General features: G+C 37.0%; 2 protein-coding genes and 1 long non-coding RNA gene across 3 annotated transcripts in view; all 3 read left to right on the top strand.

Moving 5' to 3' along the window:
- The first annotated feature begins 1,679 nt into the window (after positions 1-1,679).
- Positions 1,680-11,027, top strand: LOC146387751 (polymeric immunoglobulin receptor-like). The gene is made up of 9 exons (XM_084929580.1): positions 1,680-1,803; positions 2,463-2,768; positions 3,072-3,389; positions 3,479-3,787; positions 6,475-6,522; positions 6,658-6,738; positions 7,205-7,260; positions 7,856-8,171; positions 8,866-11,027. The coding sequence occupies exons 1-8, from the start codon at positions 1,770-1,772 to the stop codon at positions 8,168-8,170; spliced, it is 1,467 nt and encodes a 488-aa protein (XP_084785706.1). The 5' UTR covers positions 1,680-1,769; the 3' UTR covers position 8,171; positions 8,866-11,027.
- Positions 11,028-11,773: 746 nt separating this feature from the next.
- Positions 11,774-23,424, top strand: LOC146387750 (uncharacterized). Its single transcript, XM_084929579.1, has 8 exons — positions 11,774-12,069; positions 13,158-13,439; positions 13,661-13,972; positions 14,071-14,376; positions 19,832-19,876; positions 20,130-20,216; positions 20,519-20,574; positions 21,808-23,424. Exons 1-8 carry the CDS (start codon positions 12,030-12,032, stop codon positions 22,111-22,113), a joined length of 1,434 nt encoding a protein of 477 aa, XP_084785705.1. The 5' UTR covers positions 11,774-12,029; the 3' UTR covers positions 22,114-23,424.
- Positions 23,425-26,590: 3,166 nt separating this feature from the next.
- Positions 26,591-27,456, top strand: part of LOC146387749 (uncharacterized) — a 4,497-nt gene continuing 3,631 nt past the window's right edge. Inside the window, exon 1 of the long non-coding RNA XR_014800189.1 lies at positions 26,591-26,695. This is a non-coding gene — a long non-coding RNA (uncharacterized LOC146387749). The remainder of the gene's footprint in view (positions 26,696-27,456) is intronic.

Genomic DNA, 27,456 nt, shown 5'->3' with positions numbered 1-27,456 from the left:
TGCTTTTCTAAAGTTGTGATCATGTAGTGTTAAAGCTTCATTAATGTTTGCTGGTTTTATTGTAAGTTGATGACATGAGAGTGGATATTAAATAGCATTAAATGAATAAAAATAAATGAACTGTTTTGTCTTTCATGTTATATTCCTTTAAGACAACAAACAAACATATTTTAAGAGACTGTGATAGTAACATCTTTTGCAAAAACATGAGAGCTAACCGATATGGACAACAAATACAAGTCTTGTACACATTACACCTACAGGAGCTGTTCAGCTACGGAAATACCACAAAGCTCCAGGTGCAGTTTTTACTGATGGTGTTTGCTGATGATAATGAGAGAAGAGGTGTGGAAGTCTGCAGTCACTGAGTCAGTAATGTTAGTCGCTGTTATGCGCTGTGGCCTCAGCAAACTTCATGTGACCCTGGTGCGAGATGTACATTAAATGAAACGATGGTGATCATGCACGTTTTATCTTTGTTTTTAACTTAATATGCTTTCAGCCATAGAACCAATAACCCTTGAACCTGTTCGTGTAAAAGGAAACATTCTTGTAAACCACAGAAAACATGAGAGGAAGTGGTTTGATACTGAAGGGTGGTGGCAAATTTTGTGTGTTTGAGATAAATTACTACATGCAAAGAGATTTTGAACTCTAATGAGACTATCTATTGTAATGAGGTATATATGTACTGTGTAGTACAAACAACAGGAATAGTGAACTGACTAAAGGGATAGATTTCGTAACATAAAAAGGGCAGATTTTTAGAGTAGAATACAAAAGAGTAGAATATGAGTAGAGTATAAATTATCTCAAAAAAGAGGTATTAAAAAAACTCTTGTCTTAGCCCCAGTGGGTCTGTGATATGAAGGGAAACTAAGCAGGCTTTTATTTTTGTACAAAATTATCTCTGAGATTACAGTTAGCTGAAGCTGTTGATGTAAGCTATCATTTCCCAATAAGCAAAACCAGCTGCTCTTTTAGTTTAGTTAAAAACAGCTTTTAAAACTAGAGGTCTTAAATCTGCAAACCTGGATCACTAAAAAGGTCCAAACCTGCAGTTTCTCTCTCTCTTTTTAAATCAAATGTGCAATCTAATGATCCCAGGAGTGACATTTTATAAAACATTAAGTGTCTGAATCATCCCAACACTGAATTCTTGTTTTGGTCATGAAAAAATATTCGATTTAGTTACATTTTCTGTAAATGCACTTTAAATTGTAATGCACACATAATAAGACACTGAAACTGATTTTAATGTATCTTTAAATGGCTCATTAATTGTTTCCAGAACATAACTGTACTTTTTTAGACACTGAAAGGATTTGCCAGTAATTGACAAAATCTTAAATATGTGAAATGCTTCAGATTTTTCATGCTGCCCATAAAAACATGTAAAAAGTATCTAAAGTATGAAAAAGAAAGTCGATATAATAAATGCTACTGCCACAACTGTTGGACAATGACTGCCACGCTGTCACAGCTTTCCAGTTCAACCAGGGAAATTTTCACCAACTCATTCACACTGACGCACACAGCATTTATTTCCTGTTTACTGGCAATCAAAAGAAGTAAGTTACACAGAGGGAGGAGCTGTGTTTAAGGAAAAAAATTAAAAAGGACAGACAGGAAGGTGGGGCAAGAAAGTTTAAAGTCACATACGGGTGAAATTCAAGAAACAACCCTGGAGAGTCTCAGAAAAACCAGTGAAAGCAAACAAGCCGAGGATACATCAGACTCTTAAAGAAGCATCAGCACGCAGCACGGTGATGTTACTGCTACTACTCATCTTCTCACTGACAGGTAAAAAGATAACTAACACTTGTTAATACAACCGACTACTGAATGTTACATTACAATACATATGCTGCTGGTGATTATGTGTTTTGGATTGGTTTAAGCTTTTTATTTTTATTTTATTATTTTTTTCAATTTCTTACTTTTAAGTCTGTTCATATATTTTAAAAATGGCAAAAAGGTTTTTACAACTCAAGCAAGCAATCACATTTTAATCATATATAATATAGATCATATATAAATAGAAAAACTAAAATTGTGCTCATGCACTTTAATAAAATATACCATCTTAAAAATGTTAACATTAATTATGTGCACCATTTGTTTTCTTTTACATAACACATTTTCACCTTGTTTATTAAAGCTTTTAGGAAGTAAAACGTCTGATTGGATAATCTCGGGTCGTACCATCTGAACATAGCACCCTGAGTCTATCGCTACAACAAACACTGAATTTAAATAGTTACATGGATGAGACATCATGAACCAGGCAACAAATCAAAAACAGGTCTTAGTGTACAAATATCTTTGTGGTATAAGAAGTGCTAAAAATTTTATTTCTCTCATACATTTCAAGAACAAACATGCGTGCATGAAATTAATGTTGACTTTGACTACGTGACTGCAGCTCCAGATTCTTACAAAGAGATTTTTTTCATTTTCAGGTTGTGAGGCTGAATCTGAAGTGAGAGCATGTCACCATCGATGGGCTGAAATCACCTGCAAATATCCTGAAACAAATAACAAATATCACAACATTGATGTAGTTCTTTCCAATGGAACACTTGTACAAAGCTTTAAGAAGGACGTGTGGGAAGATAAAGGCAGATTTGTCCTCTACCATGATACAAAAAATAAAAATCTCAAGGTTGCAATAAAACGTGTTAAAGAGCAAGAGTTTGGGGAGTACAGGTGCAGGTTTTTCCAAAGATCGAACTCACCTGACATACAGGAAGGAAAACTGGAGAATGGTAAGAAATATCATCATCATCGTCATCATCATCCCCATCATCATTGTGTCAGACACCAGACGAGGCACACACAGGAAATCAGAATATTTGATTAAAAAATCGATACAGAACAAAAGAGGAGTTTAGGAAACACTGGGAACTTTTTTTCTGGCTCATGAGCAGTCCTGCGCTGCAGTACGAACTTTTCTAAAACATTTCCACAGTTAGTGAGTCCCCATCTATTCAAAGTAATGGAGCAAAGGACATTTCAAAAAGTCACCTGAACATAAAATAAACTGCTTTAATTCTCTGATTTGTTTACAGAGCATGTAAACTGCCCGCGAACATTTCTCAGCGTGTACAGAACAGCTAACAGCACCATCACATGTGATTATCCAGATGTTTACGAGTCCCACATAAAGTTCTTCTGTAAAAAGAACCGTTTCACCTGTGAGGACATTTTATCAACAAAATCTTCTCCAAAGTCAAAAGGGACGTTTACTCTCACAGGCAGCAGCCGTGCCTTTAACATTTCCATCAGTCATGTGACCTCACAGGATGCTGGTGATTACTGGTGTGGAGTGGAATCAAATGATGGAAGTTACAGATTTTCACACACACATATACACCTGAAAGTTATAGGTGAGTATTCCACATGTTCAGTCTCTGAGGTTTAAATGATAAAAGCTGGCTGATAAGCTGAAGGCAAATATTTATATTTTTGTCTTCAGATATTCAAACTTTGAAACCAACTATTGGGCAGAACTTCACATACCAGTGTAAGTACAACCAGGATGCCTCCTCATATATAAAATTCATCTGCAAAGGAGAAGATTCAACTTTATGCAAACAGCTAGTAACCACCACAGAGCCTGACCTGAAACAGAGGTTTATAATGAAAGAGAACAGCGGGCGTATCACCATTACAGTGAGAGAAGTAACAGCAAACGATAGTGGGATATACTGGTGTGGAGCAAGAGTCCCTCACAAACACAATCAAACACATGACGACTTCTTTGATGGATTTCATTTGACTGTAGGTAAGTTGTGCTGTTTGTTGTGTGGGTGACTGTCAAGATCAACCTATCAAAGAAAATATATGTCACTTTTTAAGACATTTGCTCGTAGTCAGTCAGAAATCAAAAGGAAATGTGAGGGAACACAGACTGTTTTCTCCTGGGCTATAAGTGGAATATTAGGGCTATGCTACAATCATAATTAACAGCAATAGCAGTGTAATATTTTGTGATATAACAACATCACGTCTTTAGTTTCCCTAGTGCACATAAGAATGGATAGAAATTAAGAAAGGCTTTAAGGTACTGGTTAAAAAACTTGACCCAGGATACAACATCATAAATAAAAGTTTCTTTTAAATTTTACCGTGTGACAGTCCTGTGCCGGCTTAACCTGTAGAGTTACAAGGTTTAGTAACAAAATACCAGCATTTTAAATGTTATACTTAAGCTAGGACACTTTTGTCTTTGCATTTGTCTTATGCTGCATCACCACATAAGTCCTCCTTTCCCAGTATTGTGTCATCAGTGATAGCAAATCCTTGGGAAAAGTGAAAAATGCCCTAATTATATTTGCCCTAATATGCAGCCTGCAAGCTGCAAGCAGATGATGAAAGTTTCCCTTTTCTCTAACATATCATCAGAAATATCCCAAATTTCCTTAAAATATGACATCATTTTAAAAGGTTGATCTCCCACCCCTACTAACTTATACTTAAAAGTGCAGTCAAGACCTTTAGTTAATTATTTAACATCAATATTATCGATAATGATCTACACCAAAAACTGTGTATTAAAAACATACATTGGTTTCTAGACTTTTGAAGTCTGACTGATAAGGCTTTGGGTGCCACCATGTTGTGTGTTCCATACACTGTAACAGTGAAACACACAGAAACACATCTGCTTATTAGCACAGTTTAACAGACTGCTAATGCTAGCATTCTATTACCTGCATGGCATCCACCACATAGCAGGCTGTACAAATCTGTTCAGTCACACACACCTCAAATGCTACTGAAAGGTCTGGATCAGAACTAGTGAAAGTTACTTGTAACGCGTTACTGTAATCCGATTACTTTTTTCAAGTAACGAGTAAAGTAAGGGATTACTATTGCAAAAACGGTAATTAGATTACCGTTACTTTCCCGTAGGAACGCTGCGTTACTGCGTTACTAAAACCGTGAATTTTTTTGCGAGAATGTCTCATGACAGTGACGTAAGCAAGTGCGTCGTTCGTGACAACAGCTGTGTGCAGATCAACAATGGATAATATATCGAGTCCGGGAGAGAGTATGAGCGTGCAGCGTTTAAAGCGTGGAAGTACTGACCTTACTTTGAGTTTGATTCCATAAAAAGTGACAAAAGCATTAGTGTCCGTTGTGTGTGGGAAGAAAACTTCTTTTTACAGTGAAAAAACCCCCTAAACTTCCAAGCAAGCACCGAGTGCGCTACGACGTAATGGGAAATTCACAGAGAAACTCGTGGATTCTTCCACTGACCGCTGCAGCACACCTGCACCAGGGTAAACCTCCGCCTAGCCCACTCCTGCTTTACAGGTGAAAATAGAGCAAAAGGACCGCTAGTCTGTGACTTTATTTATTTTCTGCTGTGTTTTACTTGCATCTATTTGAAAGAGTGAATGTAAACACAAAATTTTTTTTGCTTGATGCATAAAGTTAAAAGATTAAAACTAATAAAACAAGTTTTAAAAAGAGACTTTTCCATTTGATTACATTTTGTATGATGGATTATGCAGAAAAAGTAGAATTGGGCTGAAAGATCGATCGCTTTATCACCTATTCAGGTTGTAAATCGTGTTTTTAAAAAGTAATTAAGTAACTAAGTAATTAATTACTTTTGAAAATAAATAATCAGTAAAGTAACGGGATTACTTTTTTGGGGAAGTAATCAGTAATTAGTTACTGATTACTTTTTTCAAGTAACTTGACCAACACTGTAGGTGAGTAACAAAGAATAATTCCTGTGCATCATTTGCATCGGTTACAAAGTCTGCAAAAGTCTATTCTGCAAAAGCACTTGACAAAGTTCACTGTATGAATGTAATAACCTCTGAGGCTGTTGCTGTTTATGCTTCAGTCTTCCTGCGCCACCTTCACCACCTGCAGAGGTGTGACGTGAATATTTACAGGTTTATCTTGATGAACATTCATTTTCCTATATATATTTAATATGAAGGGGAAATCTCAGAACACCATACTTTTTAGAAAAACTTTTCCCCCACAGTGCAGTCTTCTTGATATTCAAGGAAAACATGTAACATGCTCACAGCTTCAGTGTTTTCACCTGGGGAGGGCACTAGTCTAGCTTTTAGTTTATTACAACAAGTCCTAGAGTCCATCAGCCTTAAACATCTTTACTTAGCACAGTTTAATCTGCACGATATCTGAAACTCTCTGTAACTTGCTTTACTGCAACAGAAGAATTTAGTTTAGAGAAGTTATTATAATGTCTAATGTCTGTACTGCTGAACCTTTGACGATATGTTGCTGTGCAGGATCTGAAAAATGATTTCAAAATATTTCTGTCTCAAAACAAACAAAAAAACCCAAACAGATTCTCATCGTTGGGGCTTTTTCTTAAAGGAATAAGACTTAATATTCAAAATTGTGTGTTTTGCATATTAACATCAGTTGTTTCAGTTATATAATAAGACATACGACTTTCTGAACACTCTCCTTTTCTTCAAGGTCTGACACAAGGAAGTATTCTACATCCACATGAGAATAAGAATTTTGGTGAGAGTGTACATTTACTATCTCGCAGAAAACTAACAGACAGTTTCATGACGTCACGACAGTGTTGTGTGATGATTGCATGTGAATCAGTTTCCAGTCATCCTGACTCTGTTGTATTTGTTTTTTCTGAGGCAGTCGTCGTGTTGATCGTCTGTATAGCTTTTCTGCTGCCAGTGCTGCTGATGGTTGTGATAGTTTTGATCCTTATTTACAAACGTAAGTTCATTTATCACTTACCTTCATTTTTACACCTATATCTAATCATACATCTGGCAGAAAGTTGCCGTGAGCAGGGGAGCAGACAGGTGAGATTTCCAGATCTAAGATGTCAAGACGGAGTAAGCAGCAGAAGGCGGTGGTTAGTTTCTAGCAGGTAAAAAGTTGGCAAGAAGGACCAGTGACATTGGAGGCCGACCAGCTCTATAGTGGTACTAACAATCTGGCGGAAAGTGAAGGTCTCAGCCGGTCCTTAAATACTGACAGGTTATTACTAGAGATGAGCCGTAGTTGAGGGAAGCTGGATGTGAGAATCGGAGCTTCCGGAGTGCATTGTGGAAAAATATGCCAAACAGCAACACGCACACTGGATCCTGACAGATGTCAAATGAAGAGCTAGTTAAGTCTCAGTTCAGTGACGTGTTGAAATGAATCTACGTTGTTCAGTTTCTTTTCGATTTCTCAGGCCTTTCACCTTCAAAGGATACAGGAAGTGAAGCAACAGCACAGTATATCAAAGAGGTGAGTGAATGGTGCACTATGTGTGACTGTGGCAGTGTGCTATGATCCATGCAATCACAGGGAGGTTTCTGATGCAGTACCATATACTTGGCTGCCAGCAACCACATGCCAACCAATCAGTCAATGCATATTTTTTTCCTAAAGACCTGTGGTTGCCAGGGGGGTCACTGACACCTCTCTAGTCCACTGTGTCCAGGGAATTAGCAGTTTCCTGGCAACTGCCAGCAACAACAGCAACCTGTCACAGAATACACATGAAAGTAGAATCACTGCCACATCATCACTCGCCAGTCTCTAGACCTGTGCGGCCGAGGCCTGAGCTTATAGTACCTGCTAACACTGACTGATTGAAAGCTCTTCCAAGTAAAAAAAATAGTGAACTGATTTAATGGATACATGATTAAAAATCCCTGGTTTAGCTTTTTTGGCCATTTTCATATCATTTTATTTGCCAGCGTTCTGAACTAAGCATTGCTTAACAGTTTTAGCAACACCAATTTGAATTTCAAGATGTACAGGTAATGATTGATGGTAAACCTCATCAGATCAAATATAAACAGTTCAAACTGTAATTTCTTCTCCTCTTTCTGGCAAGGACAATATCTATGAAGAAATAAAGGAGCATTTCCAGAGTCCAGGCTCAGAAAATGCCACAAACACAGTTTATCTCACCGTCGATCATCCTACAAACCATCCTGCCTCACTCCATTACTCCACCATCAACTTTCCGATCAGCTCTGACATAGCTGCTGCTGAGACACTGATCCTCACACAAAGCTCATCGGCCTGCAAATATTCGACTGTGAAGCACAGCACGAGTCTGACTACGTCGACTGCCACACACCCACCCAGACCTCCACAGGAGCCTCTCTACTCAAAAGTCAACAAGTTGAAGCCAAAACAGAAATAAGGTCTGTGAAGAAATATGAAATACATTGACTGATTTATGTCAAATCGTGTATAGTAATAAAAAAAAACACAAAGAGGTGCAAAACAAGTGTATCAAAAATGTTGGCAACATGCTCCCAAACTGAAAAGGAAGTGTGCTGACGTAGAGCTTGACATGTTTTGAAACCAGTCTGATAAGATGAAACTTGCGGTGTTCTGCTGCGTAGATAAATTCTGTCTACATTTCCTTCCTTGAGGTGTTTTTGGTTACAAAATATGAATCTGCTTATATGCGTTTTTTGTTTGTCCTTGTGCTTTCATGAATGCTGGTATAGTGATAGGATTCACACAATACTGTAATTTTTTTATGGTCACAGTTCCCACATTTCTTAGTGGAATCTTGTGATATTTGGAAATGATAAAAATAGGTTAAATCCAAGATTTGAAAGGAAATCTATTTTCAAATCAAACTGGAAATGTCTTTATTCTCTTGGCGTGGTTATGTTTAACTTAAAAGACTCCATATTCAGCAAAAAAGCCTTGATCATGTTCATGTTGCAGTAAGTCAGAGTAAGCCTTTACCTCAAACTGAATTAAATAAAAATTACAGAAAATTGTATTTAAATACACATAGTAGCATCATTTTTAATAAGATGACATCAGCATGCTGAGCCTCCACTGGTTTAAATCTGCACTCTCCATCATTCTCCCTTTTAGACTCTCACTGATGCAATCCACCCCTGTCAACCTCAAACCCACCTCAGCTGGAGCCATCCAAACTTCAGTCTACATCCTCACCACCACCACCTAGACTCTGGTGGGTCCTGTCCTAAAACTGCTGGGATTGTGTTCTGCCATGATGAGCTGCTGGAGTCTGACTGCCAAATACAATCATTTCTCTATGTCAGTAAATCATGTTCTTTTAAGTGAACTCTCCTTATTGAAACACTTTTGAGACACATCCCTGGTATCCTTTTAACAATCCCACAGACTGCAGTGATGGGAATAATGGCGTTACTTTTTTCAAGCAGCTGCGCGCGCTCCCGCGGACGGTAATCACGATCACTGTCTAGCACAACACCTGGAGCTAAGGGGGCAAAACAATCGCATGAGTGCTGCTGTTTGACTGAGGAAGAATAAAGTAGTCGTGGTAAACCAATCACATGACCACTTCAAGACAAAGCAACAAGGTGACATATACCAGTTTATAAATTGTGTTGATAGGCCACGTAAAACCAGAGTTATGATAAAAAATATATAAGCGGCGTTTTTTCCTCAATAGTTTTGTCAAGTTTACTGTCTAAGGACAGCGCAGCAAGAACTCTCTGCTTATGAGCAAAAAACAAAACAAAACAAAAACAAAACAGGGGAAGTTTTAGGAGTGACGGCGAGAGAGAGAGAGAGAGAGAGAGAGAGAAAGACAGCGGAAAAGAGAGAGAGAGCGAGTTTTGAGATGTGAGAGATTTGTGACGTTTAGCATGTTTGGAGTGTGAAGTTAATGTGTTGTCTTGTGCAGTTAGTGTGTAGTGTTGTGGATAGTTTTGTGTTGTGTGTCAGAACAATGAGGCGACTGCTGTCTCCAGGTAGAAACAGGAGTGATACACCTGCTGCTGTCAGACCTGCAGGTATCAGGCTGTGATGTTCTCCTTTATAGTGGACAGAAATTATTTTTTTGGAGTGGCACAAATAATTTGTGTGACATCTTATTGAAGAACAGCTGATTGTTGTGTAAATAGTTTGAAATGGTTACTTAAAAAATCAAGGTAAAAGGTAAATGGATGCAAATAACTTTGTTGTTTGCAAAACTTGTGCATAGGATTTTAAAATTGACAATTTATATTTGCATTTAAAGTTATGAAATATGATTCATTAAACATGTTTGTGGCTGTTACAGTAAAAAATATGTTTTTCTACTCTGATTATTTTGTCTGATTTTAGATCAATTGTGTTAATACAGTATGTCAAAATGAAAACATGACTGTAAATTCAGACACGTGAGGTTGTGCTGAAAAGGATGATACCAAACAAGGCAAATAAACAGTTTTTAAAGGTGAAATGTGGAGGGAAAATCAAAAGTAGTTAAAATGGCCAATTATACCCTGGACCCCAGAGGGTTAAACATTTTTTTTAAAGTACCGCAATAGTTACTTTTCAAGTAATTAATTACTTTTACAATATTGTAACTCAGTTACTAACTCTGTTACTTTTTGAAGAAGTAACTAGTAACTATAATTAATTACTTTTTCAAAGTAACTTGCCCAACACTGACAGACTGTACATATGAACAATTCACAAACGATTTCAGCATTTGTCTTCTAAGTCACTTGTGCCAATATTGAATGATTTGCATTTTACAGGGATCACAGAAAAACCTCAGCTAGAGGTTCAGATTACTTGGTATGTTTTACTGGGGAGAATGAGACAGATGTGCTGTGGGTGCTACTTTTTACGACATCTGAGGTTAGTTTAACACAACAAGATCACTGTTTAGAGCGAAAATAAATTACTTAAAAACACTGTTTTTGTTTAACTGGTGGTGTTTCCATACATAAGGTTGATGGGGAAGTGGCAGCAGGCACGTTTAGACAAAGCAGTTAGAAAATGTTCTTGTCTCATTTTTCCCATCATATTGTTCTCACTCCAGTGTTATTTGAGAGTTGCTAACCTTGCAGCTAAAGCATACAGTGTACATTATCTGTACTGAGATAGAGTGAAGTCCAGTCCACTAATGCCACCTGCAGTAAAGAGCCATTATCTAGAACCAGATTAACTTCCGACACATCTTTACTTGGCTTATTGATCAGATTTTAAATCCCATTTCATGTACAATACATCTGAAACTTTGAACACTTTTCTGTTCCTGCGTCTTGTAAATAAACTATTACCTAAATAAAATGTTGTTGTGTATTTATTTTGAGCTGACACCAATGAGAAAACACATGTCTGTTTATACACCTTGAGCTTTAGAAATCATCACTCCTATCATTTGGTTCTTAGTTCTTACTTGGTGGTACAAGCAAGAACTAACCCAACTAACATGAACTGTACCAACCTGATTCAAACCTGTTTTTAATATCTATAATCAAACAAAATGATATATATATGACATATATAAGTATGATGGGCCGTCTGGACCAAAAATGCCAGGGCTGGTTGGTTTTTTTGCCATGTCGGAGTTGCACAGCAGTTGCACAGCAATCAGCAGTTAAATTAACATGTCATTTGTCGATCTAGACGGAAAAAAGTTCTTCAAAATTAGTTTGAAAATTTAATGAACGATGCAAGCTGGTAGATTGGGAAACCAGCAGAACCATCATAGACACATTTATATTAATCATAAGTACAATTCATCGTAATATTACTATTACTACAGCTTTACTACTACTATATTTATAGTATAGTAGTATAGTTGCAGACTTTTTTTTCCCCCATAAAGGTTAGTACTGTCAAACAGAAGCCGCCTTTATATGTTGAAATCCATGAGGCTCAGTTTACATTATTGAACTGTGCAAACAAAAGAAACCCGTCTCCTTCTAACTGATAAAAGCAGTTTTCTATAATAGCTACAAACTGCTGTTTTTGTCACGCAGTTTCAGCTTCCCGTTAATCAAAGCGTGATATGATTCTCCACCACACACACCATTTATTTCCTGTTTACCACCAATTAGAGGAAGCAACATACAAAGCGGAAGGAGCTGTTTAAGACAAAAAAAATGGACAGATTGAAAAGTGGGGCAGGAAGATTTTAGGTAACTTAAAACCGAAATTAATGAAAGATCACTGCAGACCAACAGACTGAGGAGGGAAAAAGACATCAGGAAACAAACTGCAGATAAATAATTCAGACTTCAAGATCTTAAACAAACATCCAAAACCAGATAATGAAGTTTCTGCTGCTACTCATCCTCTCAATAACGACAGGTACAAACATTCATTTGCTAACACATTAACACTCAGAGTCTATCTGAATGTATAATATTATAGATAACAAACGTATTTTTGATGTGGTGTAATCTTTTTTAAGACCGCTTAACACTAAAGGGATGCAAACTGTATGTAGAAACAGTTTGACAGTGAACCTGAAGGAAATCCAGCTGCAAATAATAAAATACTCAGACTCACAAACTGAACAATAATTTTGAAAAGACACTGTACAATATTTTAATTTACTTAAAAATTTGCTGTCACATACACACAGTTGTGATAATCATAAACACACAATTAATGATGAATTTAAACATTTACATGTGGTGCAGGGACAATTCTTAATATGTGCAAATTTTATAAAAATCATCATGTTAAACATATCACTGTGGTGCAAATATATTATTTCTGTGGGATAAGAAATACTAAATAATGCCTTTCATTCTTCTTCATCACTTCATCTGCTATCTAGTAAAAATCTAGTAATTTCTGTGACACAAATATCTATCTTTAGTTTTTTTTATGTGAAAAAATGGGTTCACAGTAAAAGAAAACAATCTCTGCATTAACAAACCATTTCTGTTTTATAATTATAGGACGTACATTTTTCTGTCACTTTTTATTATTATTATTATTATTATTAATTATTTCTTACAATATAAGCTCAAATATTTGTGCTGACAGCATTTCTTTATTAGGTCCAGAAAAACTGAGACGTGCTGGACTGGAAGGGCATTTTCACTTATGTCTGAACCATGAAATGATTACCAGAATATTTTTTTTAACTGGAGCATTTATTAAACTTTCTGACAATTGAAAAAATACTTTAATTTGTATATTTGCTAATTCTGGCATTTTTTTTCTGTTTATTACTTAAAAATGTATTATGCACATTTTTTTTTTAGATTTTTCAAGAGGACTCACACTGATGATATAGAAGTCACAAAATCTCACATATCAAACGTGAGACACTAGGCATTAAGAGGTTAAGATCAAACCGGACTGCGTGTGGCTGACAGTGTAAAATGAGAATGAGATTCCTTTTGCAGAATATGATGTAATATAACTGTCTCTTTGATTTGCAGGTTATGAGGTCAGCTTTGGAATGAAAGAATGTCACCAAGGATGGTTTAAATTCACCTGCAAATATCCTGAAATAAATAAATCACATCAAGACAATGATATAGTCGATTCCAATGAAACAACCATTCAAAGCTCTGAGAAAGATGTGTGGGAAACTGAAGGCAGATTTTACCATGATACAAAAAGTAAAAATCACCAGGCAGCCATTAAAGACCTTAAAGATAAGTGTAAATTAAACCGAAGATCAAACTCGACTGACAGAAAAGCCGAGAAACCAGAACCTGGTAAGAAATGTAGCACATCTATCATTATTATTATTAGTAGTAGTAATAGTAGTAGTATTATTATTATAAAAATGAACTGGATCATGAGAGACCTAAGAGATCTATTCCCCATGTATTTCAAATCATTGCCAAAAGACTTAGGAAAATTAATTTGAACATGAAAGAAACATTCCAAGTCCTCATAAGATGACAAATATTTGATTTCACTGTTTTGTTTACAGAGCTTGAGAGCTGCCAACGAACACTGAATCTCATTTTGTACAAAAAAACATGTGACTCTCCTGGAGATGATTACATGTCTGGGTTCACGTTTTTCTGCAGAAAGAACAATTTCGCCTGTGAAGATATTTTATTAACAAATTATCCTCAAAAGTCAAAAGGATTAATTATTCTCACCAGCCATGGCTTCAGCGCCTCTATCAGTCATGTGTCCCGATGGGATACTGGTGTCTACTGGTGCGCAGTGGTATCAAATGAGGGAAGATTTTCACTCAAACGAGTAAAGATTAACCTCTTAACCCCAGCGCCCCTATGTGAGTATTACGCATTTTCAGCTTCTGAGTTTCAAATACACGAAAGCAAGTCTCAAATACATCATGTTTTTATTTTTTTCTATTTTCTACTTCTATAGCTGCAATAAAGAAATCAGCCACTGTTGGACAGACCGTCACCTACTGGTGTAAATACAAACAGGATATCTCCTCACTTAAAAAATTTTTCTGTAAGGGAGACGAGCCATCTATATGTGAGTCTCTCATAAACAACAATAAGACTCACATAAACAGGTTTTCTATGAATGATAACCATAGAAAGAATAACCTTACCATAACAGTGAGAGACATAACATTAAATGACAGTGGGACATACTGGTGTGGAGCAGAAAGCACCGACAACCAAACAAGCAACGTTTTCTTTGGCAGATTGTTCCTGACTGTAGGTGAGTCACGATTTTTATATTATTTCAAATTATTATTATAATTCCGTAAGGACTATCAACAAAAGGAGTCACTTTGAGATGTACAGTAAACCACAAAAGGAGTTCCATGACAGGAATTCTTAAAACATATTTAAACGTAGTTTCTAACGTAAAAAACGAAAGTTTGCCCAAACATCAAAGATGGATGTGTCCACTGACCTGTCGTCTGTTTCTTTCTAAACTTTTTAAAAGTGTGAATGTTTGGATTTTGGACACCGTCAGGTTGTTTTTTGGAACCAGAGGTGATCATACTTACATAATATGATGGAGTGCAAAATTATTAGTTAATTCTAGCAAGCTGCATTTTTGAACTATATGACTGCAACACACAAATATCTGTTCATCAGTGCTGAGAAAGACTATAATTCTATAAATGTACTAATGAAATAACTTAGCGCAAACGTGGATGATCTGCACCACACAAAAGGTGCTGCAGTCACAGCAGCTGCTAACTGTGAGAAATGCAATCATTATTTTTAAAAAAAGCTACCCGCATACAGCTGATGTGAAGAAAGGGATTTTTAGTAGCAGCCGTCCCTGTTTTAAGACCGGATGTACAGTTGTACATTTCCCGTAACTTTATTTTGCAGTCAATTGCTACTGCGAAGATGGACTCCAAAATCATGTCCAAAATACAAAAACACAAAGATCGCATTAAATTACAAAGAGCAGAAGGTGGGAACAATCACCATTGCTGTGTCATAAAAAAATCTAATGATCAATTTTGATGTTTGAAGAGTGTACAATCGATTGTTTGTTTACACCACTCAACACAAGCAGAACTGCATTACAAAATCAGAAGACACATCGTCCACATTCAGAAGCACATCTCTGTATAGTGACAGTTATAATGATTTAAACTGGCAAATGGTTTCTATACATTAGTATTTACAAAGGGTATGTTGTGACTTACCTTCAAAATTACAGCGGTCCTTCACTATAACATGGTTCACCTTTCGCGGCCTCGCTGTTTCGCTGATTTTTATTAGTGCACTTTTGCATTTTTTTTTTTTTTTACAGCGCATTGTGTTCTGCTTCCTAATCAGTTGTAGACCATTGTCGATCTCCTCCGTGCCGTCTCTCCTGTACAGTACAGAATCGCTACATCGATCGCTAGCAGTGAGACTCTGAAGTGCTGTACTGTATGTTTGTAAGTTTCCCCCCAACAAACACAATGCTGACGAAACGTTTTGCAAAGGCACCTGCGGTAGCATCCAAAAGGCAGAGGAAGCGCAAAAAGTTGGACTTCTGATTCATTAGTGTTGAATTCTCTCGCAGCTGCTCTATTCCCATGCTCTGGACCTGAAAACAGGGTTTGATCTTTGGTTTCATTCAAGAACCTTGAGAGAAACAAGAGAGAAAAGTGTGAAAATGTTCATGTCTGTATGAGAAAAGTGTATAAAGTGTGTAGTGAGGGGTTTACAGCCTTAAAACATCTAAAATAATTGTAAAAAATAAAGTTGGTTACTTTGTGGATTTCACCTATTGTGGGTTATTTTTAGAACATAACACCCCCGATAATCCTTTCTCTCGGGGGAAAAAAAATATCACGATGAAGACGATGAACATCATCTACAGATATATTTGGTAAATGCCCAAGACATCTAGAGAAATGTAAATTGCCAGTTGATTCATCCATTTGGTTGACTTGTTTTGGAAAACCTGACCGTAAACAAGGCGCGAATATCGCACTGGAAACAAAGCGCTATACAGTTTTCCCACCGGAAGCAGCATATGCTAAGGTGCACATAGTCTATTAGAGGAACTATAGATTGTGTTAGTTCCACATTGGCATCATTTATTATCCCCAAAGTTTGCTGCTTGATCAACACACTTAGTCTTGATTTTAAACCACATGGTCCTTCTCTAAGTGGAGTGACTGAAATAAATAATTGTTTGTTCTCACTACGAACATGATAAACTGATTTCCAACCAAGACCCATTCCTGTAAAAAGCCAGTTCTGTTATTATAACTCTAACAGCAACACAGATCAGCAGTAGCATGTAAAGCTGCTGCTGTTTTTGTTTTCATTTCCTGCACCTCCTGTAACCCACAGAAACGCGATAGCAGGAAATTATCAGCCACAACTGAAATCGCTGACATCGCATCAGTTTTGAAATTCTTTTTTTAAATCTTTGTCTTCTGTCATTTAAAATGTAGTTTAAATTAACCTCATCAAATTCACATTTTTCAGGGTAATGCAACACTGACAACGACACTTCCTATCCATAAAATATCGTCCATTTTTTCAGCGACACTGGTTTGACACAGTGTAGTTTGCAGACTTCTTCAGTGGTTTTCATTACATTGTAGGCTGCCTGATAGTCAACAATTTCCAAGATATTGGGTTTTCTTTGTTTTGTTTTTAATTTAAGGTGATTCTTTAAGTGGCTCCATGGTGCAATACTTTACAAATGCATCTAAAATACAAAAGATTCTCAGTTCATGAGTGGGAGGAGACACAAACCCCTGGCAGGGTTACATCAGCAAGGGTGTCTGGTATAATAACTCAAGACATGCCAAATCAAATATCTGAAATGTATTTAAATGTTGTTTTTTTAAAGTTTTAAAAGCAAAAAAAAAATGTTTAGCAGTAGAACTCAATGATATAGGTTTTTATTTCATATGTTTCACTTATAGAAAAGAAAAGGCTTTAATGACGAGAACTGTCTCTTATTGTTGAAGGCGAGTCTTTCATGCAAAATTTCAGGGTGCAACATAAAAGCACACAAACTGTCACAAAGCATCTTTGTACTGAGTTGAGCAAAAACATTTTTAGTATTATAAATCACCGTGCATTTTAGTAGTCATTCATGTTGCTGTACCTAGAGTATTGTGTGGAAGTCTGAGGTAACACACACACACAACTCCTTTATAACTATTGTGTAAACCTCAGAAAAAAGCAATCAGGATCATTAATAAAGCTGGATTTAGAGACCACACTAATGTTCTACTTTTAAAGACTAAAATCATGAAGTTCATGGAATTCATAAAATATAAAACTGCCAAATTATATACATGTATAATTATGATATGTTATGTTATGTTACTCTGTTATGTACAGAGGATGTTGTTTTCCACAGAGAATAAAATGGGGTGAAATCTGAAGACTTAATGTTAACAGTTAAAACCTGTTGTGTGTCCATTTGTGGAGTAAAACTGTGGAACATTGGGGTTTTTTATTTTGAAACCTGCTTTTAGAAAAAGAAGAAATTAATGAAATTGATGACTGATAGTATACATTATTATGCAAATTCATATCAGATTCCTATCTGTTCGGTCCCGTACACCCTGGTTAAATAATCAATCTTGTGGTCTTCGACGCTCCTGTCAGAAAGCAGAGCGTCTCTGGAAGTTCACTGGTCTGGTTGTCCATCGTGAGCAATTCACTTCTTCACTTATATAACGAGTCTGTGAAAAAGGCTAGATCCTCTTATTTCAATAATCTTATAAATCGTCATAAGAATAACCCAAGAATTCTATTTGATTCCATCAACAGTATTGTTTCTCCTCCAACATGCTCAGTTACTTTCTGATTAAGATTGTAATACTTTTCTCCATCACTTTGTAAATAAGGTGATGGACTTGAGATCCAAAATCTCCTAAAGTGCCTCCCCTTATGAAGATGCCCCTCGGTGTCCTGGGTCATTTACTTCCTTTTCTCCAATCACGCTTAATGATTTAATTACAGTGACAGGTAAAATGAAATCCTCACCATTACTTCCCTTTGTCCTGTCTGGGACTCTCAGCAGCATTGGTCCCACATTGCTATCCGTGATCAACAGCACACTGAGGCAAGGTTGTGTTCCATCCTATTTTAAACATACTGAGGTAACTCCTCTATTGAAAAAACAGAATCTAGATCCTCGCTCTACTAGTAATTACCGGCCTATTTCAGAATTGCCATTTTTAAGCAAATTACTGTAAAGAAATGTAGAAAATCGTTTCCGGTCCTTAGTATGCAGATTATAGATTGCTGACCCTTTTCAGTCTGGCTTTCAAAAGCATCACTCCACTGAGACGGCTCTCTTAAGGGTCTATAATGATTTATTAATGGCTTCTGATGCAGGGGATTGTTCTGTGATCATTTTGCTTGACCTCAGTGCAGCCTTTGATACCATCCATCCATTCGCTTCCACTTATCCTCGTCAGGGTCACGGGGGGCGCTGGAGCCTATCCCAGTTGTCATAGGGCGAGAGGCGGGGTATACCCTGGACAGGTCACAAGTCTGTCGCAGGGCTAACACACAGGGACAGACAATCATTCGCACTCACATTCGCTCCTGCATTCACACCTATGGGCAATTTGGATTTTTCAATGAACCTATCCCCACAAAGTGCATGTCTTTGGACTGTGGGAGGAAGCCGGTGTACCCGGGGAGAACCCACGCTGTGAGGCAACAGTGCTAACCACCATGCTGCCTTTGATACCATTGACCATAAAATTCTACTTAACAGGTTGAAGGTTTTGGCTGGCCTATCTGGATCTGCCTTAGACTGGTTTTCTTCCTAATTATCAGATAGGACCTTTTCTGTTAGGACTGACATTACCCCCCTAACCTGTGGGGTTCCACAGGGTTCAGTTTTGGGTCTATTATGATTTTCTTTTTATATTCTTCCTTTAGCTGGCATAATTCAATCTTATTATGTCTATGCCGATGACATTCAGCTGCATATGTCCTTTAAGCCTCACCAGCTGGGTAGGCTGTCCACCTTAGTCCAGTGTTTAACTCAAATCTCTGATTGGCTTTCTAACAATTACCTTGTTTTAAACAAAAATAAAACAGAGACCATGACTGTAGCTCCTTAAGAACTACAGTCTAAAATCAGTCAAGTTATTGCCTCTTTCTTTCCTTCTGCCAAGTCAAATATTCGAAATCTTGGAGTAAGCTTTGATTCTTCTCTGGACCTGGACTCACACGTAAAGTCTTTGTCTCGTTCCTGCTTCTTTCATTTAAGGAACATTTCTAAACTCCAACATATGGGTTCCTCAGCTGAATTATAAAACATTGTTCATGCATTTGTGTCATCGTGTTTAGATTATTGTAGTGCCCTGTTTACCAGCTTGGACAAATCATCTCTTTCTCGCCTCTAAGCTATACAAAATGCAGCAGCCAGGCTACTAACATGCTCTAGCAAGCGTGCTCACATTACCCCCATTTTATATTATTTACATTGGCTCCCAATAGATTTTAGAATTCGTTTTAAAAATCTTGTTTTAACATAGAGCACTAAATGGCCAGGCCCCAGATTATTTATCCAAGCTTCTTATAAAATACACCACTGCCTGTTGTCTTCGCTTACAGGCTCAGAGTTTGTTGGTTGTTCCCCGAACACGACTGAACATTGCATATGCATTTATATTTGATTTGTTTGTCTTATATGAAGAAAATAAAACGTTTTTCCTCATAAACAGATGGGCCTGCAAACACAGCACCTGATGCAGCTTCTAAAAGTCATGGTAAGAGATTACACTTAATGTTTTAATTCTTGGTTGTCACTACGAACATGATAAACTGAGTTCCAACCAAGACCCATTCCATACATTTAATGTTTTAAAACTGTTGCTGAACACGAGTGAGGTGAAGATGTTCATGAGGTTTAAAAAGAACAGTTTCATTTAAATTTCTCTCAGTCTCAAATAAAATTACACAAGCGTCCACAAACTGGGAGATAAAGCCATGCTGACTTTTTGTTTGCCTTCATTTCCTCAGATGTAGGGATTGTTGTGATCGTCTGTGTCTCGTTGCTGCTGCTGCTGCTGCTGGTGTTTGTGATCGTCTTGATCCTTATCTACAAACGTAAGTACATTTTATTATTCATTTGTGCAGCACACAACGACCATCACTTCCCTCCCTGTGTTTTGTACATATGATGTCTAAAATCCCACAGCAGACAGGATGATGTTAGCAGCTTCTATTCATTTTTTGTTTGCTTTTTGAAATTGATATTTTAATATGTAATATGTAAATACTACATTATCGATGAAACTCTTACAGTTCTTTCTTTAAAGGTCATGGAGCTGGTGGAAGAAATTGAACTTCATTTGTATGAGATTTGTAGAAATTTGTTCAATTTGCACTATTTCTTTTCTGTTTGGCAGGAATTTCAAAATTACAAAACACAGGAAATGAAGCAGCAGTACAGAATATAAAAGAGGTGAGTGACTTAGGCTGTGTCATGTGTCATGTCTGCTCACTCTATTGTATTGTAATGTATTCGTATTATTAATGTAATGCCTCAAAAGTCAGATGGTTGAGCTGGGAGTGACTCCTCAGTTGAGCTTGTTACAGTAACAATAACTAAGCATTAAGTTGGAAAAGCAGAGAAATGCAGGATTTTTCTCTCTTTAGAAAAGGTAGAACCTTTCATTCATCAGTGCTTGTTGTTTTTGTTTGAAAACACAGCTGCAGCGCACTCACATCCAGAGCCTGGATAAAGCTCTTAAACATGTCTTACAGTTTTACTACTATTTACATTCACAGCTGTGGAGTGTTAAGTCAGGCTTGGTGGGACTGCTATATCTTTATGAACTGGAAGTCTGACTTGAGCCAGTTCAAGATACCTGATTTAAAATGGAACACAAGTCAGAGTTGTCACAGCTCTAACTATAAAATCTATATGGATGAATTGTAAACAAGCCAGAATCAGGATCACGATTCTTTTATTGTCATTAAACATCAGATGTTCAACGAAATTAGAAGCAACTCCCAGTTGCAGCATTTTGAATAAATAACAATAAAAACACCAACCTATGGGTATTGCACTTGTCACACTTGTTGCTGGAGTGAGCAGGTCAGTCTGTAGTGTAGAGGGTGTAGAGCAGTGGGCTCAGCACACACACTCGTGGGGAGCCACTGCTGAGTGTACAACTGGAGGAGAGGCGGGGACCTCCATAGAGCTGTCATACTTGGAGAAACTATACAGTGAGGCCAAAACCACTTTTCGTTCAGGCGTTTTAATCCTGTATTGTTGATCATTATAATGTGGTAGTTTATGGAGATTACCTTGCTTTTGGGGTAAGATGCAGGTGGAGAGAAGCTCAAGTTTCTGGCACTTTTGGGTGGGGATTTTTCAGCTGGGTTGCTTCTTGCTTTCATGTGATGAAGCTCATTTTACCAATGAAAATGTGATTGTTAGAGGAAACCAGTTTCTTAATGATCTTGAGTGAATATGCTCAAGAAATTATGACCTAACCATTGCCAGATCAGTGCATCAATGTTAAGTTGTAGCCAGCTGGCTAACTGCATCTTGCTTGATAATGTTATCACAAGAAAAGTCACAATTGAAATGTGAGTTGGCCAGGAATTTTATTTGCACTTTGCATGGAAAAGGCTTCCTGTTAGATCAAATATAAACTGTTCAACGGTGTGTTTTCATTCTTTCCTGCAGGAGAATATCTATGAAGAGTTCCAGGAGCACCTTGAGTATCCAGACTCAGAAACTGCAACAAACACAGTTTATCTCACTGTGAATCCCCCAAACCAGCCTGACTCACTGCATTACTCTACCATCAACTTTCAAAGCAGGTCTAACAAAGCTGGTGGTGAGACACCGACTGTCAAACCCAGCTCCTCTGCCTACAAATATTCTGCTGTGACGTTCAGCAAACGTCCGACCAACTCATCTGCTAATCAGCTACACAGACCTACAGAGGAGTCTTTGTACTCCAGAGTCAAAAGGACGGGAAAAAACTAAAACGGGAATTAGAGTTAATTTCTCTTGTTAGAAATGTATAAATTACAGAACCTGTATGGCCAAGAATTCAGGTCATTACATCTGTGTTATTATATCAGTCCATCTAAGACTAACACCAAACTTCTTAGATGTTGGCTTGATAGAGACAGAAATCACTCAACTACTGTGAGGACTTGCGATTTTTTTACACTGATCCATACTCAGCTCTTAGATATCAACTGGTTGAGTCCCAGCGATACAAGGCACACTTGGCAAGGCACACTCATCTATCTGGAAAAGTGCACATATTACTCTGCTGTACAATCACAGTGTCACTCTTGAAATCAACAAAAATCAAAAATTATTTCTATAGCACATAATAATGCAACAAAGTTGATCAAAGTGCTTTGCAGTTGGTCAGACCAATAGTATAAGACAGTTAGAATAAAAACAGTGAAAAGGAGGGCAAGAAAACAATATGGGTAAACAGCATAACTAGCCATGAAATTACCAACTAGTTTGAATTAAAAGCCAGACTAAAACAATAAGTTTTAAGATGCAATTTAAAAGACTGGATGGACTCAAAGGAACGAATATAAGGAGCGAGGTTATTCCAGAGTCTGGCCCGATCACCTCTGGACTTCAGACGAGACCTCGGTTGCGTCACAAGCATCTGATTGGAAGATCTTAGTGCTCTATTAGGAATACACAAATGAAGGCGTTCAGACAGATAGCTGGGAGCCAAATTGTTTAGAATTTTAAAGGTAAGCAAGATAATTTTGAAATTGATATGATCTTCAACAGGGAGCCAATGTAAGTGTCCTATCCCCCAGTCATGTCTGTCCTGTCTGTAACAACCGAAAACCAAATAAAATAAATACATAATTATAATAAAATAAATGATCTGCCTTTGTTGTATTATGTGTTCTGTATTGTTCTGTACAAATGTTTGTTTAGACGTTGAGGAGTTTATCCCATTAAAATGAATTTGAAGGAAAGAGCTTAAAAATTAATTCCTGGTTGCTTCAAAAGTTTCTGTTTCTGTTTCATGACAGGGTTGAAGCTTCATCGATTGCTGTTTATTGTAAATCATGTTTATATTTATGTCAAGCTCCATTTGTGTATTTTTTTTTTAAGAAAAAAGAGATCATAATGTATTTTAAGATGTTCAAATGTTATTAGGCAGAGGAGGTGTCCTTAAAGAATTAACCTGTAATTATATGTCGTTTTGTGGACTGTATAATAAAGCTTCACGTAGTTTCACGTGGCCGTGATATCTGTCCATCGTTCAGTTTCATTTAACATCAATCATCAGTTCAAGCAATCAAATGAAGTCCAGGAGTCAACTCTGAGCATGAAAGAGTGTCGTTGGCAGTACATGACAAACAATCCCAAACTTGGACAGGGGAGCTGCCAGCAGAGTGATATATTTTAGAAAAAAAAAATCTATATATACCAAGAGGTTAGACACATAAATGCAGACTTCACAACCAAAGCAGCAGTATGTAAGAGTAGTGCTGTGCAGTTATATAGCATTTATAATAGCTCTTTGAATATAGCATTAGGGTCTGTAGTGAGATTAGAAAATCAATATACAAAAATTGTAGCCTTATTCTTTCAGCTGCAACCCAGAGACGTTAAACAGTCTGAGAGCAAATAAACAGCAAATACAAAAAAACAGAAGTAAAGTACGTGGGTATTATTCACTACTACACTTTTTACATAAGATTAGTAAATACAATGTTTAGATGTCTTATTTTAGATTCATGTCAAATCAACCTCGAGCCTTTTTAAAAGATGCAGTTGTTTTAAAACTTTCCCTTTTCTTTTAATGCTAGTTTTCTCTGTGAAAGACAAAGACTCTCTTTCAATAAACTCGCAGTATCTCTAAAACTTCAATAAACTCAACATGATTCTGAAATTATGTGGAATTCATTTCTCTTTATAGCCCAATTAAATGCTGTCTACATTTCCTCCACTGAGATGTTGGTGGCTAGATAATCTAACAAAACAATGTTCTGAGTGTTGCTTTCACTTTGCTTGTCTTAGCTAGACTCAAGCTATTTGATGAGAGTCCTGGTTCGAACCCAGGCAGGAGCTGCCGTGTGATCTTTGTGGGGTTTTTTTATTTTTATGTTTTTTTGTACATTAAAATGTATTTAATTAAGGAAGCCATGGATTTTTACCTCTAGTCCATACCATGAATAATTGAATAACTAATTTTCATGGAATGTTTTTGTAGCATCAAAGCAGCAAATAAAGCAGTCTGATGCTGTTAACCCCAATAAGCATGAAGAGGCCATGACTGAGGGAAGCAAATAGTGGAATTCTGTTCCAAAGACTTCTGATGAAAGCTGAGGTGATGGGAGACCCATGCATCAACTTTTTAAAACATATTCCTGATATCAAATTTATCCTTAATTTAAATGTAAAAAAATAAAATCAGATTTTAGATATTGTGTTTGTGGAAACGGATAACATATAATATAAAAAATCTAAAATAGATAATAGATAATATTGGTTTACTTGTTAAACATGCAGTTCTGTAAAAGAACACATGCTGTGAGAGATGTTTCCCTTTCTTTTTGATAATCCTTTTTATTGTCATCACCACTGCTGTTACCAGTTGGATTTTCTGAGTTGGAGTTGATCAAGGCACCAAGGCAAAGTTGGAGGTCCAAAAAAAGTTGACCAGAATTTTGTTCTCTTAAACTTGAAGCTACACATTGGAGAGCCACTGAGTAAGTATTGGTTCTAGTTTGAGTTAAATAAAGTTGATTAGATAAAGAAATGTTTTCCCAGTAAAAGCTTGCTCACTTGCACAGTGATCGTTTCAACACTTCTCTTCAGACAGTCACAGCTGTTAAGAGGCTCAGCAGAGAGAAGCAGATGAAGGTAGGAAATTGGGCCCAAAAGCAGGACGTTGATGAAGAGCAGTGAGGCTTTATTTACAGAAAAACACAATGTCCCGCATTCAGCACTGTGGCTCCCGTGGCGATTCCTCCATGAATCTCACACAGTGCATGTTAGGTCTAATGTCAGACCTCGCTGGCGCAGAGGTTCGTCACTGTGGACAAAAGCGAGACACTCCATACGGTTGTCACTTGCTAGCGAGGGAAGTCCGGCAAGATGTTGAGCTGACTTCAAACTGACTCCCCTTGCAGGCTCTGTTATTGACCACCGTGGGTTATACAAACACAGTGAAACTGGTTTAAATTGGTTACACAATGTAAAACCCATATAGTGTGCTAAGGCACTGAGTGTGTGTTTGTATGCATGTGCGAGCATGTGAATGATTGTGTATGTGTCTGTGTGGGCAGAACTTCACATACCAGTGTAAGTACAACCAGGATGCCTCCTCATGTATAAAATTCATCTGCAAAGGAGAAGATTCAACTGTATGCAAACAGCTAGTAACCACCACAGAGCCTGACCTGAAACAGAGGTTTATAATGAAAGAGAACAGCGGGCGTATCACCATTACAGTGAGAGAAGTAACAGCAAACGATAGTGGGATATACTGGTGTGGAGCAAGAGTCCCTCACAAACACAATCAAACACATGACGACTTCTTTGATGGATTTCATTTGACTGTAGGTAAGTTGCTTGTACAATTTATCACTAATTCTTAACATGTTTCTGTTCTATTGAGTTTCATAGAACTCTTACAAAATAATGTTAGCAATAATATTTAATTCATCTCTTGCATTAGGTAAACATCTTTTATGTCTCACTTGTGCAAGAGATGGTTTTAATTAGTATCTTAAAAATACAGAAAAGAAGTGACAAAGCTGGATTAAGACGTTCACACAGTTTATAAAAACATTAAAAAAAAGCTTTTATGGTGAGGACTGTGGTTTTTCTCAGAAACAGGTCCTCAAACCACAGCAAACACTGCAGCTCCTCAGAGTTCTGGTGAGAGACTTTATTTAATTTATTTAATATCTTAAATCTGCTATGAAGGCAAGTGCTGAAGCTGGATTAAGATGTTCACACTGTTTATGAAAACATAGAAATAAACTGATGATGTGAAAGTCTTAAAACTTTCAAAAGGTTTATCTTTCCGTTCTTAAGCACCGGCAGTTGAATAATAATGTCATGCTGAATAATTTTCTGGTCTAAATTTCTGTGATGTAGTGATGACCTTGATCCTACGTGTGGCTGTGTTGCAGCTGATGTTTGCAATCATTTTATTCCTTATCTATAAACATAAGTACATTCATTTTCATTTCTCAAAAATAAGACAATATTGAGATTCTTCCATATTTTGCACAGATAACATCTAAAAATCAACAGCAGACAGGGTGACATTAGCAGAGTCCCCAAATTCTCCATCCCATGACTTATGAATACTTCTGAATATAAATTATGATTATCTTTTCAAATTTCTTGTTAAATCAGATTAAATCAAAATGGAAAATAGTTCAGTGATAATGATCGGTGCAACTCTGGCAGTTCTTTGCTGGACAGTTTTTCAGAAGCAGCCAGTGGAGGCAGCTGCATATCAGTTTAGTGAAATGTGTTTATTTTCTCTTTTCACTTTGCAGGAGTCTCACGTTTAAAAAATGCTGAAAATGGAGCTGGAGCATCGTATGTCAAACAGGTGGGTGCGTGTGTCTGATATGAAGTATAGTTAATGCAGCAATGTTTTGATACAACCATTAGTTAACTTTTTCATGTATTAGTCAATTTTTATACTGAGGAGAGAGCAGCAACATAGGTACAAAAAGCAATGATGTGGTGGATTTGGATGAGAGGGGAGAGTTATCATAGTGAGTAAGCTGAATCCATGAAAGGATGCACTATATGGATTTCAGTCACCCAAATTAAACCACAGACTTTCTAGTCTTTTAGTAAAACCATATCATTTGTCAGACAATCAACAAAAAGCTCCCCAAAAGCACAAAAAAATCAGGAAATCCAGTTCATTAACTCTTAACTAGTAGAGAATATTCCAAACTAAACCTCCTCATCAGCCTATCCAGTATGATAGGTATGAGTATTCATCCATCACCTCTGTGGATTTGTCATCCTGAGAGAAACCACTCAATGAGGGTTTATTATGGTGATGTTGCTAAGCCTCACTGTTTAATGAGTATTGTTGAGAGTAGAGGCAGCAATGTTGTACCAAGTGATCTAAAATAACTATGTAGCGCTATTTCACATAAAAGATTGCACTCATAAATGCAGCAATTTATAAACAACCAATTAGTTAAAACAAAAGTAGTTTCCACACAGTGAGGAAGTAACGTTGATTAAATTTTAGGGACATAATTTTATTATTGACTCTCCTCATCAGGCCAGCTATTAATCTCTAACTGCATGGACATTATTTAAGCTCGTATCCAAAAAACAGAAATAATG

Source organism: Perissodus microlepis, chromosome 5 (genome assembly GCF_051167445.1).
Source record: "Perissodus microlepis isolate ML-2025 ecotype Zambia chromosome 5, ASM5116744v1, whole genome shotgun sequence".
Taxonomy (NCBI): domain Eukaryota; kingdom Metazoa; phylum Chordata; class Actinopteri; order Cichliformes; family Cichlidae; genus Perissodus; species Perissodus microlepis.
The sequence above is the reverse complement of the archived record's forward strand: the minus strand, read 5'-3'. Positions and strand labels throughout refer to the sequence as shown.